The sequence below is a fragment of the Camellia sinensis genome, chromosome 2 (assembly GCF_055761805.1).
Source record: "Camellia sinensis isolate YWXY chromosome 2, ASM5576180v1, whole genome shotgun sequence".
NCBI classification, from domain to species: domain Eukaryota; kingdom Viridiplantae; phylum Streptophyta; class Magnoliopsida; order Ericales; family Theaceae; genus Camellia; species Camellia sinensis.
The window spans coordinates 81,846,506-81,862,500 of record NC_138962.1 but is presented as its reverse complement, the minus strand read 5'-3'; the positions used below and the strand labels follow the sequence as shown (position 1 = coordinate 81,862,500).

At 39.5% G+C, this 15,995-nt stretch overlaps 1 protein-coding gene across 1 annotated transcript in view; it reads left to right on the top strand.

The window, feature by feature from the left end:
• LOC114285934 (acyl-CoA-binding domain-containing protein 4) overlaps positions 1-4,990 on the top strand; it is a 24,986-nt gene extending 19,996 nt beyond the window's left edge. Inside the window, exons 14-18 of the mRNA XM_028229020.2 lie at positions 1,058-1,141; positions 1,225-1,410; positions 2,087-2,242; positions 3,798-3,857; positions 4,496-4,990. Of these exons, the coding sequence (XP_028084821.2) occupies positions 1,058-1,141; positions 1,225-1,410; positions 2,087-2,242; positions 3,798-3,857; positions 4,496-4,684 (675 nt within the window). The 3' untranslated portion in view covers positions 4,685-4,990. The remainder of the gene's footprint in view (positions 1-1,057; positions 1,142-1,224; positions 1,411-2,086; positions 2,243-3,797; positions 3,858-4,495) is intronic.
• Positions 4,991-15,995: the final 11,005 nt, after the last annotated feature.

Sequence of the window (15,995 nt, the reverse complement as noted above, 5' to 3'; positions counted from 1 at the left end):
TGGAAAGAGAACACTCCTTGCATTATTATTCTACTGCATCAACAACTGAAGATTTGGTGATTTTGGTATTTTGATTTAGTAGTGTGGTTGATTCTGTTACTGACTACAAAAACTTGATGAAGTGTGGACTAAATCCAGATGTTATGATATACTGTGGTATTTATGTTAGATGATGGGTGGTTTAACAAGGCATTGGAAGGAGGAAAGAACTGCAATATGAACCTCCTTTACTAATGGAGGGAAATCTTACTGCCCCCACTGAATGGACCAGGTTAATAAATTGTCTCTTGGTTTTGATGCTTATCTGGTGGGCTGCTGGTACAAATGATCTTCTCGGAAAGTACATTTTTTTTTTTGAGTGATTCTTTTGAGAGTTTACAGCCAGTCAATGGTACAATCTGGTCCATTTTAAGAAAACATTGATTCATCCTTACCGTTCCGTGGAAGATATTTCATTTAAGTTTAATGAAAATTACGTTTGTTAATTATGGATTATTGGTAATGAAAAATACATTTGTTCTCTTTTGCATTTTGATATGCAAGACTAATCCCTATGTTAATGATGGATGGTGCTTCATTCTTTGTAATTGCTGAACATTATGAGTAACTAGTTACCAAACAGCCAGGAGGACTGTTGTCACAAGCCTTACTGATGTACCTAAGAAGAAATGTGTTAGTCTTACTTTACGAGGCTTAAATATTCAGTAACCATTAAGCTAGGTATTGAATGACCTGGATACATCATATACTTTAGTCTTTAGAATGATTCAATTATGGTCCTTTTTTCCCTGGTACAATAATTGATAGATTGTTGATACTCTCAATTAGAGCATTACTTGCAAATTGCTGCACTTTTTAACTGTGACAGGGCGACGCACATGCATGGAAATAGAGACATCATTATTAAAGATTTGCAGTTATTCTTTCTCTTTATAAATAATTCTGGTTTGGGTTTAGTTCAAAGGACGTGATATGTTCAACATTATAATACAGATTGCCTTCATTTCTAGCCTATTACATGGTAAAAAGTAACTAATTCAATTATGTTCTATTGCAGGGATTGAGTTTGGTCTTGAGCTCCTACAATGGTGAAGACATTTTAATATCTTTTGGAGGTTACAATGGACGGTACAACAATGAGGTCAAGAGTATTCTTAAACTGCTTTAGCTGGGCTTATTCTGCTATGTTCTTCTCCTCATTTTGGTCATATTTATTGTGGTCAGGTTGGCGTCCTTAAACCGAGTCACAAATCAACCTCGCAATCAAAAATGATGGAGACTTCTGTGCCTGACAGTGTATCAGCTGTTCATAATGCTACAAATGCCAGGGATGTGGAGTCTGAGTTTGAAACAGGCCAAGAAGGGAAAATAAGGGAAATCGTCATGGACAATGTTGATTCAGAGCCCATGGTATTGTAATTACACAAACATCTCATTGGTACCCAATTCTTTGAATTTTCTATTATATCTAGTTGCCATGCAATATGCATCCAAGTGGATGCGTAAATTCTTTACTTCACATATTGTTTTTGTTACAGGAAATTACTGTATTATTTTCATTTGTGGAGTTTTTATAAGATTCTTAAACAACAAGAATTGCTTTCTGATAATTAGCAATTAATATAAAATTTTAAATTTATTTGGACTACAGCCATTCTTTGTAAACATTATTTGTGTAGTTGTGGGACAATTGTTTGAGGATTTTTAAGTGTAACATCTAACAGATTACAATATCATGACAATTTTTTAAATCTTCATATTATACACTAGCTATCCCTCCACCGAATGTAAATATGGGAACAATTCTTTTTTATTAAAAAAATCCCAAATCAGTACCAACAATTCTATACTGTCAAATTTATTGTCCGAGTTCAGAATGTCAATATAAGCTTTGATTTATGAAATAAAATTCAGTTTGCTCTTTCCATTTAAATAGGCTCAATATGCTCGAATTTCTTAGTGACCAATACCTTTTGGAAATTTTTTAGTCTGCCCTATTCCCGATGCTAGTCAACTTCTGAATCATGTCATTATTAGCATTTTGTCATTCTACACCTTTCTGCTTACGTTCATGAGTGTCATGCAGAGAACAAGAAGTGAAGAAAGCAATGAACATCTTTTAGCAACTCTCAAGGCAGAGAAAGAGGAAATAGAATCTTCACTCGGCAAGGAGAGGATACAGTATATCCAGCTAAAACAAGAGTTAACTGAAGCTGAGGCACGAAACACAGATTTGTATAAGGTAACTCATTGTGTGCATTTAATTGATATGTTCTTTGGGGAGGTGATTGTTTGTTACAAGATTATTGTCCTTGGCACTCCTTGCCGACTTACGGGCTTGTTTTAGGGGGGGAAAAAAAAAAATGAAGCTTAAATTTAATTTTACATGAACAAAGTTTGCACTATATTGGACAATTTAAGCAGTTGCACATAGTGGAAGCGGGAGTGGGGAGCAGGGGTCCTATAGAAGAGTTTTGGGAGCGGGAACGGGATTGAGGTTCTGGAGTGAGGCCCCCCTAGGAGTTTCCTGCTACTAAGAATTGAACATATGATTGAAATTTCAATAATGTTGCAATTGTTTTCTTGCAACTAAAACCCTTAATGCTTTTCCATGTCAAAATCTTGAAAATATTTAGGAAAAAATTGTCTTTCTGAGTCTTCATAAATCTTGATGGAATTTTATTGCGAAATGTAGGAAAAATGTCATCATCTCTTTTTCATAAATGGAACACTAACTTCCTCTGAAAGATTACCCTAATTTTTTTAAACCTTTTAATTTGCCGTTCCTCCGAAAAAGCTCCCTAATTTTTCCCCCTCCTTGTTCCAAAACATAATACGCTTCATTTCAGAACCGTGAATTTAGTTATCTAAAGCGTTTCCAAAACTCTTTCTTATTTATTTCCTTAGGAGGATAAAAAATTAAAGATAATGACCTAAAATCTAAAGAAGGTGAAGGTTTGGGTAGAAAAAATGTAAGAAGAAAGTTGGGCCATAATTCTTATAGATTTTTCTTAAACATGATTAATTGAAAATAATAGACTATATGTTAGAAGTACCTTAAATTCTAATAGTATGATATTAACAAGCCTACCCCTATCTTCCCTATTTTTAGAACAAGATGTTCTCATTCCCGTTTCTCATGCTAGAACTATCTAGGTAGCAGATTTTGATACACTCAAATTTTTAAAGAAAAAAAAAAAAAAAAAAAACTTCGACCAGAAACCCCAAAGGGTTTGGCTTAGTAGGAGAAGAGGCTACCAAAGGGCTTTACCAGCCAAGAGGTCGTAGGGCGAAATTCTATGAAAGCCAAACATCCCAAACCTTGGGGCTAGGTTTGCCCGGTCATTAATTTCAGGGCATCGGGATTAGTCGAGGTGCGCATAAGCTAGTTCAGATAGCCGATTATCAAAACAAACCAAAAAAAAACATTGACCAGATTTTCCATTATTTCGGAAGAATAAGAGAAAATGTAATAATTTTTTATGTTGGGGTGGGGTGCAATGTGAAATATTGAAAGTAACCATATAAACTTGCTTTAACTCATTGGATTAATCAGGGCTTGTGGATTTCGCAAGAAATGCAGTAGTTTAAGAAGGCAGCCACATCTAGTTCTGAAGTTAGATTGTTGCTCATCAGCCAATTTTCTTGTTTTCGTTTACCTACTGTCACATGTTGAAGCTGCATTTTTACTTAAATTACCCTTTTTTATTCTACTGAAAATTGGACTTCACGTATGCATAAGGTGATGGTCTCTTTCAGTCAGACTCCAATGACATATATCTAAATTGACATTGCAGGAGCTTCAAGCTGTCCGTGGTCAGCTTGCTACTGAGCAGTCTAGGTGTTTCAAACTTGAGGTAGCTACTTAATGTTAAAAGTTTTTGCTCCACATATTACCTTCTAAATCTAATCTTCTATGCAATTAAAAGAGGCTCTAATTTGATCCCTGGGAAGTGAAGGGTATATAATACACAAAATATGCATACATGATTCATGTGAAGTGTAGACATATTTTTACTTCTCATTTTCTTTTCTTCCTCTGTGCAACCTAACGGCAAATGAAAAATGGAAAATCTTTTTACTCGTAGTTTTCTTTCTCCTACTTTTCCTTTTTATTTTTTTATAAACAAAATGTTAGCTCAAAGTTCTACTGCTCCACTTTTTCCCATGAAGCCAAATATTGCCGTGTTAATTTGGTTGGTTGTTGTAAAATTAGGAATGCAGTCGCTCTCTTTTTTCTTTCGTTTTTAAACATTGTTATTAGTTCAGCCAAAAACTTCACCCATAAATTGGAAGAAGGCAAAAAATCGGCTAATTTTTTTTGGCAATACGTAGTTGAACTTGCACCAACAAAGAAGGAAACAAAGAGAAAGGACCGTACCTACTGAATGCTCTCTAATTTTGTTGGTTTGTGTGATATGAGTTATTTTGGTGGTTTCCTTTAAAGTGTCTTCAATGGAAAGGAGTTTAGTTCTAACACTTACGAGCTCACCAGGTTGATGTGGCAGAGCTACGCCAAAAGCTGCAAACTATGGAGACCTTACAAAAAGAACTCGAACTTCTTCAAAGACAAAAGGCTGCCTCTGAACAAGCTGCCTTGAGTGCAAAACAGAGGCAGAGCTCGGGCGGCATGTGGGGTTGGCTTGCCGGATCCCCTCCTAGCCAAGACGCCGATGACACCTAAAAATTCAAACCCCAAATACACAGTAATTCCTAGTTTTGGAACTCAAATCAATTTAATTTTTTTCCCCATTTAAAGTATATTTTTTTTCTTAATCCAGTTCTTTTCAGATATTGAAATAAGATGTTCAGTTTCTCTTTGCTAGAGGGAACATGGTAGGTTTACATGCTTGTAATTTCAGCAATGTAATTACATATGGCCATCGGTGATATATTTTTCTCTGTTATAAAGTTTTATTTAGAGTTTGTATTTGTAGTGATCCAAATTGCTGAGTGGAATGGAAGTTATAGAAAACCATTGTTTGGCCAATTATATTGCAAGATGATGATTATATATATATATATATATATATATTTTTTTTTTGTTTAAGGAAAATATTTTTGGTTCTTGTGCTTCTTTGTTTGTTTGTTTGTTTGTTTTTTTTTTTTTTAGAACATGAGAAACAACTATATTAATAAACAAAAACATACATAAACAAGACTCCAAGACCATCTCAACCAAACAATAAAACAGAAAAAAAAAATTGCGGGAAAATTTTCTCACATTGTTTGGAGAACAAGATGGCGCCACACGAGCCCCTCTCTCTCTCCTGCAATAGCACAACTGGTGTTTACCAGTTAAAGTGGGTGTTTAAGAAGTGGTTATTTTTTAAGTTTTTTGGTTTTTTTGACTATTTTAATAGGTTATTTTAGTTTTTGTGTTTAGGAAGTTGGGTTAAATTTTTGGATTAGTTATATTAAAAAATGTGTTTGAAATGATGTTTGAGGTTAGAATGATAAATTTGCCTCGAACATTATTTTTTCCAAAATTGATCTATAGGGACAAAATGATCATTTAATTGCTTGTGGGACGGCAATGGTAGCCTCTTCTTACACTGTGTTGGTCATAGTTTAGAATGTCCATGCAATGACAGCCGCTGTCTTTTTTATTTTTTATTTTTATTTTTATTTTAAATCAATGAGTTAGTGTACTATTTGAGACTAAGGGCTCAATTGGGAAGTGAGTTTTTTGATTTTTTGACTATTTTAACGTAGGGTTAAAAGGTCTCGTTTGAGAATGATTTTTTGTTTTTTTCAGATTTTTTGTAAGAGAAAGAATGTAATGATTATAGGTTGGATGTGATATTTTGTCTTATTAAGGTAAAAAAATCTATTTTGTCTTTTTGTAACTAAAATAACTCCAAATCCAATCCAACTCATATATCCAAAGGAAGCTTAAAAAACTTTTTTTATTGTTTGAGACTATTTTAACCTCAAACTTGATTTTCCAAACACTTCCAAAGGACAATCCAACCTTCAAATCAATTATATTTTTAGTGGTGTTGGAGAAGGTTGATCAAAGTGTCTATTCCGGCAGAATATTTTTTCGAAAATGTCTCGTAGCTCGAAAGAGTCGAGCTCGAAACGGCTCGAAATGGAAGAAGAGGGGAGAAAGAGAGAGAAGAGGAGGAGAGAGGGAGAAAGAGAGAGGAGAGGGCTCGTCGCCGATCGTCGTAGCAGACCGTCGCCTCGCCCAGCCCTGGTCGTCTGCCCAGCCCCGCCGACGTCGCAGCACCACCGTCATCTGCCCAGCCTCCCCTCCTCCTCCAACCGGTTTTTATGGCCCCCTCCCCTCCCTCCTCCTCCTCCTCCTCCCCCTCCCCTCCCTCCTCCTCCTCCCTTCTTCTTCGTTCTGTAACAAAACCAGGGAAGAAAGAAAGAAAAAAAAAAAAAAAAAATTCGACACCAAAAAGACGTCGTTTTGGTGTCGAGTCGCGATTTCGAGCCGCGGTTTCGAGCTACGTAGCATGGTCGATATTTTTTAGCGGACAAACCAGTTGCTATTCCATCAATGCGCTAATATTCTGTTATGTTTGCTCAGGGAGTGACTAACAAGAATCTTTTGATCAGATTTATCTCAAATTAACTTTTAAACAAATTTATACTATTATTAAATGCAAAAATGTCATAAAACTCTCAATTTATTTTTTTCAATTTATTTTTTTTATTTTTTAAGTAATAAAAATGTGATTGGTTCAAAATTAAATTTATATTTTATTAAAACCCCTAAATTATGTCATTAGAAGTACTATTCGAAACTACTTCCTTAATTTATAGTTGTCATGTCAAACTTATTGCAGAAGAATTATTTTGTTCCATATACACGTAGGGTAATGGAAAATGCGGGGGACCCCAGTACGGGGTGACCCCCAGTTCACGTGGCTATGGGTGATTGGTAGGAAAGAAAGAAAAAACAAAACAAAAAAAAAAAAATTGGCGAATGGCGTTGCGCCACGTCACTGGGGGTCGACCCCCAGTGGGGGTCTGTAGCAGTGTTGTAGGGTAATATGTAAATTATGATTATTACAAATGACATAATTTAATATCGTAAGAGTCATAACTAAAAAATAATAATAATTATAACCAAACATCACATAAAGGGATTGTTTAAAACGATCTAAATAAGTGCATTTTTTAACTTTGTATTAAATATGGATTGAGTTTGAAGTGATGTTGTAGGGAGGTGATGTGACTTAAATAGGATAGTGACTTTTTGATTTTTTAACTTTATAACTTTTTTAGAGAACGCCAAACCTAGCCAAAGTATAACAAAGAATTCTTGGATCATAATCAAAATAATGACATAATCAATATCACAATGAGTCATAACTTGTTGAAAATTTTTAGAAGTGAATGATAATTGACTCCATTTGAATGAAAGGGTACAACTGTTCATGGTGTCTCTTCATATAAAAAAGTGTGACCCTAGAGTCATAACTTTTATGAATGGTCACAAATACTTCTATAAATACTATTCCTATGACATTCATTTGGAAAACAAGTGTTAAGATTCATACATATGTTATAATCAAGTATAAAAGAGAGTGCATAACACAAATTAATTCGCTATACATATAAAAAGTTGTACAGTTTCTGTGTGGGATGATCATTGTGTCCTGGAGGCAAGACGCCTATCAATTGCAAGCACCAAAGGCACAGGTGAATCACTATCTTAAAATTGCTGAAAAATATTTTTGAAAAATCAATTAAATGCAAATAAATAATAAAACCTCGCAATAAATTTTTTACAAATTTTTTTCAAAAGTTAGAACAGTTGTGATCGAGGCATTTTATTATTTATTTGCATTAAATTGATTTTTTGAAAATATTTTCCTACATAACTAATAACACAATATGTCATAACCAAAATCTAGAGGGTTGGGGATATCTGCGTTATCAAAAAAAAAAAAAACTAATAACACAATATGTCATAACCAAAATCACAAATATTATAATTAAGAATGCATATGATACGCTCCAAATTTCCCATATACATATTAGGTTGATTTTTAAAATATTCAATGAGATTTCATAATTATCATTTCAAATTGCTCCATGGTCGTATTTAGTTCATCACAAGAAGACAAGGAATATTCCATTCCATTCTACTTTTGTTCTAGTAAACATAACATAACATAAGTTTCTTGAGCTCCATTTCTTTGTGATTGGAAGCAAAGTTGAGACAGGAAAATCTTTGAGCTAAAGCTTGCACAATTGATGGGTGATTTACAAGCTCTCCATGGTATATAAAAAGAAATAGTCCCGTGGTTACACCGCTAGCTAGCCTTTCTGAAATTCCGGTCTCTTCAGCTCCATTTGAGAGATCGAGTCTGACAAAGTTCATGCCATTAAATCTCCAGCTAGTTTTATTACTACGGGTTCTAGCCAACCTTCCAACGAGAATATCAATGATCTGCCATCTTCAAACCCACCAAAGATTGGCAGCAAAGAGGATAAAGAAAATCAACTACATGAAGTCTCTTGACTGTGGAGAAGAATGCTCCTCAAAAAACCCCAGAAGCCCATCGAGATGGAAAAGAAACAATGACCTCCAAGGCCGCTGAAGCCCGAAACAAGATTCTCTCAAGAAAATGGAGTTGGAAGAGAAAGGCACCGCAACCCACAACAATGCTGGTGATTAAATTTCCTCCTATGACAAATCTTCCGTCTGGACCTGATCTCTGAAGGCTAGGTTGGCTCGTTTTGGGCTGTTGGATCGTTGGTTGAGCCGTGTTTTTTTATGGAAAATCTCAACTTGTAGGGTTGTTTACATGTATAGAGTTGATGCTGAGGCAGCATATAGATTGAAAGTGGTGGTACTTGTTTTTCATACTGCCAGTTGCAGTATGGTCTTTTGAGCTGGCTCTGGAGAGGAGAATGAGATTCCATTCCACTGCAAAAAAAAAAAAAAAAACTTATTAGTGAACCAAAAAAGTGTAGAAACAACTGATGAATAGTTTTGTCCTGAATATCATTTATACATCAATGAAAGTGGGGATGATATTATTATTATATATGTTATAATAAAAATATTATCTAATTTTGGAAATCTCAGTAGTAAGAGCATCAGCCTCTTCAAAATTTTAGTCAAATTATAACTTAAAAAGTTATTTTTCTATTTTAGCTAGTGACTCCATTATATCAAATTCCTTATTTTAATTCAATCATATTAAAATATTTGTTATTCTTTTTTTTATATAATTAAATTGATGAGTTATGAACCAAACAATTCTTATATTTTACAAAAGGTAAAATTGGAGGAAATATAAAAAAAATAAAATAAATGAAATTTCGTTGACCAGTTAACCGGCCGGACGTTTGGCCGAACTTTCGGGTAGACGTCCGATAACACACAACTAGTGATGAACAGTACCTCGCTTGTTGTAGTGAGGTACTGTAATGCTCGTATATTAGCAATGAACAGTAGGGAGACTGATACAGTCTATTTTTGATGAACAGTATCACTTATTTAGCTAAAAAATGATTTTAGATAATTTGATACGGATGCTCTAAGACCCACCATGTAATGTGATTATGTTTGCTTGTTTGTTTGTTTGTTTGTTTGTTTTTTTTTTTTCTATACCACGTCACTAAAATTCAAATTAAAACGCTAATTTTAGATCCTTTAATCACTGCTCAAAATATTATTATTAACCATGGTAGTTGTAAGAGGGGCTAATTTGAGCCCACTAAATTATTTAGGCCCAATAGCCCAAGATTAGTGGGCCCGAATTTATCGCAAGTCCAAGAATCGATGGGCCCAGATTTATCGCCATCAAACGGATTGAATCGCTGTAAGCCTCGAAAGGGTTCGGGTCCACGAACATAGAGACTTACTCGGGCCCGGACTCGAAAAGGTATTAAGCAAGCCTAGAGATCCGAGGCACTCGGACTCGAAAGGATTCGGACCCACGAATCTAGAGATCCGAAGTACTTGGCTTCGAACGGATTCAGACGCAATCTAGAAGTCGCTCCGTTAATGAATCCCAGAATACTTGCGGGCTCGGAGCTTTCCGGGATCTACGCACCAGAACCATGGGCGTAATGGAGTTCGAACAAAGGACCCGATCCCGAGGACGGTGAGTGGAGATAAATTCACTCTTCGGTTAAACTAGCCTATACCCGGGTCGAGGTGGCACGACCCCGGGGGGTCCATGAGACTCGGCAATATTTTGCGGCAGGACGTCCTCTGGGACTACCCCTGACCCTTTGGGATGATTGGGGATCATTGGTTAGGTGTGGCTAAGAAGAAGGGTTCGCCGAGGGAGTGATCTCCTCTTCGGGGTTTTCTCATCCTCGGAGAAGTCACCTCCTCGGAGAGGTCACCTCCTCGGACAAGGTGGTTAGAGAGAATATCTCCCATGTGCCTTGCACATGGGCTCCATCCTACATCATGAGGTGCCTATAAATAGCACCCACCCATAGCTTTACAATGGATGGATTTTGGAGATTTTTAACTCTTGGGAAAGAACTAATTTCCCTTCTCCATTATCAACCTTGAAAGTGAAAGTGGGAGATCAATGGGAGAGCCTTGCCATTATTCTATTCTCTAGCCATTTTGCCTTCTTCTTCACCCAATCTCTTATCTCCATCATCTCCTTTGTTGTTGTGTTCCTAAGTTGAGATTATTGAAGAATCTAAGCCTCTCATCATATTCTAGAGAATTTGAAGTTGTTCTTCAAGGATCTTTGAAGATCTTCGAATTTTTCAACTCCTTTCTTGAACCCTCTCCTACATTTTGGCGACTCTGCTGGGGAGGCGGATTGGTTAATGGTCTCAACGAGATCTGGAATCCACACAACTCCAACAAGAATGGCGGGAGAAGATGAAGTTCACCAACAAGGATCCTCTAATGGTGGTGATGACAGAACCATGACTCCAGATCAACCACTTTTGCTTGAAGCCATTCAAGGACTTCAGAATACTCAGCAAGAGATTCTTACCACTCTTCAGAATCTCACTCACACCATGTTGGTGATGAGTTCTAACTTTGCACCGGCGCCAAACGGGAATCAAACTGGTGGTGGAGTTATTCTCGCCGGAGCGCAAAATCAAATCCAAGGAGAAGTAGGCCCCAATCAGCCTATGGCTCATGGCAACACGGCCACAGTAACACATGCTCAAACCACAGTAGACGGCGGCAGTTTGCCCATGCCCGGGCTCCATGGCGTGCCAAGCCAAGATCCAATGGTGACTAGGGGAGTTTCTAGTGTAATGAATGGTGCTCCGGCGACTGTTGGTGTCCAGGAAAACATAAGGAGCGTGATGGCGCAAAAGGGAGCTCTGCCCGTACCTAATCTTGTCACGCCACCAGTAAATGTTACCCAAGCACCAAGCGGGCCTCCTTTGGTGCCGACAACAAATCTGCAAGCACAACCCGGTATAGCGGCGCCGTACGGTGGACTTTACGGGCCTCAATTCAATATCCCATCACCAACTGGCTTGTCTATAGGCGCTGATGGCCAGTATCGTCAAATGTCCTCACCAATGATGAATTCGCAGCACCAGAATGGCCAAGACGCCCCTAGCTCAGTCTTCGGGTACATAAGCCAAGTCCCGGGAATACCACCATCAAACTCTCTCCCTCAACAGTTTCTCACTCTCGCCGATGTGCAGGCCATGTTCGATCTCGAACGGGGCAAGAGGACCTTACCCTCTTTGCCTGATCCAGACGTCAAGCCGCCTTACCCCATTGAGATGCTGAGCTATCCATACCCTGAGGGATATACAGTGCCGAAGTTCATCAAGTTCGACGGCAAACAAGGAAATGCCCGAGAACATGTTGTGCGATTCATCGAGACTCTAGGTATTCATGGTTCAAACCACGTCCTCCGACTGAGAGAATTCTCTAAGTCCCTCACCGACCGAGCATATAGTTGGTATGTTAATTTGGCCCCAAACTCTGTCCGAAGTTGGGAGGAAATGGTTAACAAATTCCACTCCAAGTTCTTTCAAGTGGCGGAGAAGGTGACCACACTTACATTGTGTAAAGAGAAGCAACAAGAAAGTGAAGACATCCTTGACTACGTCAAAAGGTTTCAGGACAAGGCCGTGGATTGTCATGAAGCAGTTGAGGAGAGTTATCTGGTTCAAATTTGTCTAGAAGGGGCATTGAGCAGGTACAAAATGTTTCTAGTTAACCACAAGCTGCCCACCTTCTCGGCATTAATAGAAGCAGCTCGGAACATTAGCATTCCTCAGGCTCAGGAGTCCGGATTTAAAGCCAGTTACAAGACTAGTTTCAAGTCATCTCGTGGACCTATCGTTGCTGCTGCCTCTGCCCCGGATACCCGAAATTCACAAGGAGGAGGTCATAGAGGCCAGAAAAGAAAGCAATATAATGGTGAAAAGGGGAATGCTTCTTATCCATGTGGAATCGAGGAAGTGAAAGCTCTAGTTAAGGAATGGGTGGCTGACGGAGAGCTAAAATTGCCTTATGTTGAAGAAATGCCATCAAAAAAGGACCGTGAGAGCCCTGAATTTTGTGTCTACCATCGTACATTGAAACATCCAACAGAGAAGTGTTGGACTCTCAGGAAAATCTTTAGAGATAAAGTCGAGGCAGACGAATTGAGGTTCAAAAAGCGAGGGACTCAAGACATCCGAGAACAACCATATCCTCAACACCGAGACAAGGGCAAGAATGTTGCTATGATAGCTTATGAAGGCCCAATGATCGAGGCTATCGCTAATCTCGATGACGATGACTGTTATCTGGACGACATCCTCGAGCCAGAGGGTGAGCAAGTTTACTATGGAAGTGCTCCCTTTGATCCAGAAGGAGGAGAAGAATACTATGGAAGAGGAGGACACCATGTTTATGTGGCATCTTATTTTGAGGAGACCGAGGAGATGGTTAACTACGAGCCTCCAAGAGTGGAAAAAGATCCGGATCACTATGCCAAAACCCTGCAAGACTGTGTAAAGTTCAAGCAGTTCTTTGACCAGCTTGGACTTTCCAGGGAGGCAAGAACGGAAATCACCAAGTCTATCATTAATATAGCCGAGGCACACCATGAGGAATGCATGTCGACTGAGGGGTCTATCCCGAGGAAGGCAAAAGAGCAATCTAGTGCCATTACTTTCTCCGAGGCTGATCGGAAGTATCCTTTTTCTCACAATCGCCCGCTTTATGTGACTGTTTTTATTAACGGGGTTGAGTTCAAAAGGGCCTTTCTAGATAGTGGAGCCTCTATCAACATTATGACTCGCGCTACTCTAGAAAAAGCCGGAATCTCTGAAGAACGCATTGTGAAGCAGCCGATAGTCATCACTGGCTTCGGTGGAGAAAGGAGAGTTACTATCGGATGCGTAACTGTTGATTTAGCCGTTGGAGAGATTCGCTCGGCCACCAAGTTCCATATTATCGATTCTGAGGCAAATTATCACATCATTCTAGGGAGGACCTGGATGCATAGATATGGGGCTGTACCATCGAGTTATCATCAGTGTGTTAAGGCTAAATGGGGAAAGAAGACGGTGATAATTCAGGCTACAGAAAGGCCTTTCGAGATCCATGAAGCTCATTATTCTGATGCCATCTACTTCACCGAACTGGCTATCGAAGAAGTTCCCATCACCTCTAAGCCTCGAGGGGTCAAAATTCCTCGTTGGGAGGATATCAAAGATGACAAGGAGCCGATGGCAGAATCAAGTAAGCGGGCAATGTCTAGAACAGAAAGTCCGCCTATTCCTCGAAAGGTGATGAAAGTTCGAGAAGGAGGCAAGATGGTGTACTATTTATGAAGGTGCGGGGAGTCGGTTTCTTCAGTCACCGACTCCGAGTCAAAAGAAGAGCCTCCTGACAATGATATAGTAATAAAGCCTGAAGTGGCTCCAGAATGTATGCAAGATGGGCCGAAGCCTCAGCCTGAACAACTTATCGAAATAGATCTGAGTGATGGACAAGATGCACCGAGGCCGGTATTCGTAAGTTCGAGCCTTAGCCCAGAAAAGCGGGAACAGTTGTTAAAGTTGATAAGCCGATACTCAGATGTGTTTGCTTGGTCATATAAGGAAATGCCCGGACTAGATCCTGACCTAGTCTCCCACTATCTTGATGTGTTCCCAAACTCCAAGCCAATTAAGCAAGCTGCTCGAAAATATCATCCAGATCTCGAAAAGAAGATTAAGGAGGAGATTGAAAAACTTCAACAGGCTGGTTTCATCCGGCCAATACAGTACCCCACGTGGTTAGCAAACATCGTGCCAGTAAAAAAAAAGAATGGCCAAATCAGAGTATGTGTAGACTTTCGAGATTTGAACAAATCTTGCCCGAAGGATGAATTCCCTCTTCCTCACATCGACACCCTCGTGGATACTACCTCGGGACACCAGATGTTCTCATTCATGGATGGATTCAGTGGATACAATCAGATTAAGATGGCTGAAGAGGACACAGAAAAGACTGCTTTTAGAACACCTCTCGGAAACTTCTTCTATACAGTCATGCCTTTCGGACTCAAGAATGCCGGTGCAACTTACCAAAGGGCTATGACTGCAATCTTTCATGACATGATCCATCATGAGGTGGAAGATTATGTTGATGATCTAGTGGTGAAATCCAAGAAAGAAGAAGACCATCTCCGAGACCTTGAGAAGGTATTCAAGAGGTGCCAGAAATTCAAAATGAGGATGAATCCTCTCAAATGTGCTTTCGGGGTGACGGCCGGGAAGTTCCTCGGGTTTCTTGTACATAGGCATGGTATCGAGGCAGATGAAGACAAGGTCAAATCTATCAGAGCAATGCCTCCCCCGCATTCTCAGAAGGAGTTAAAGAAGTTCCTCGGGAAAGTGTCTTATATTCGGAGGTTTATCCCAGCACTTGCAGAGATCTCGGCCCCTTTCAGTTCATTGTTAAAAGGAGATGCCAAGTTCGAGTGGAACCAGGAGCACCAAAAGGCCTTCGAGAGAATCAAGGCAGCCTTGACCTCGCCTCAGACCATGATAGCCCCACAGCCCGGGGTGCCGCTAATGTTGTACTTAACTTCAACCCCCAAGTCCATAGGGGCATTATTGGTCCAAGATGTAGATGGAGTAGAACGCCCGGTGTATTACATCAGTCGGAAGATTCGAGGAGCAGAAGTCCGATATACTCCAGTAGAGAGACATTGTTTAGCTTTGGTATTCACTGCCCAAAAGCTCAGACATTACTTCCTAGCACATCAGATTCAGATTGTTACTAGAAGTGATCCAATCCGATACCTCCTCAGCAAGCCTGCTCTAACCGGGAAGGTGGCAAGATGGTTGTTAGCATTGGGTGAATTCGAGATCACATGTGTAGCCCCCAAGGCGATCAAAAGCCAAGCCTTAGCTGATCTCCTTGCCCAATTTCCAAGTGGTGACTATGAACCAGTGAATGAAGAATTAAGAGGAGAGGTGCACGCAGCTATGGCTTCCGAGGAAAGCTTCTGGACATTGAGCTTTGACGGAGCAGCAGCCGGAGGGAAGGGAGGAACCGGGATAGTCCTTACAAGCAAAAGTGGGGAAAAGTTATATTTGTCTTATAAACTGGATTTCCATTGTTCGAATAACGAAGCCGAGTATGAGGCTCTTATTTTAGGCTTGATAGCAGCTGAGAAGCACAGTATCAAGAAGATTCGGATCCGGGGGGACTCAAAGCTGATAGTGAAGCAAGTTTCAGGACAGTTCGTCTTAAAGGAGCCTGCCTTGGCCACATATCGAACAACAGTCCAAAGGCTTCTTGACAAATTTCAGAAGGTCGAAATAGAGCATGTGCCTCGCTCCGACAACAAGTTTTCAGATGCCCTCGCAACATTAGGGGCAAGAGTTGACATTCCAGAGGAAGAGGCAACAATTGTTATCAAGAAGAGAACAGAACCTTCAATAATACCCGAAGACAAAGGCCTTCCGGAGGACTGGAGAGGAGAAGTCCTCGAACAACTCAGAAGCAAAATTGGAAAACTGACTATGGCCAAGCTTGCCCAATTCACAATTATTCAAGGTGAACTTTACTTCCGAGGAGGTACCGGATT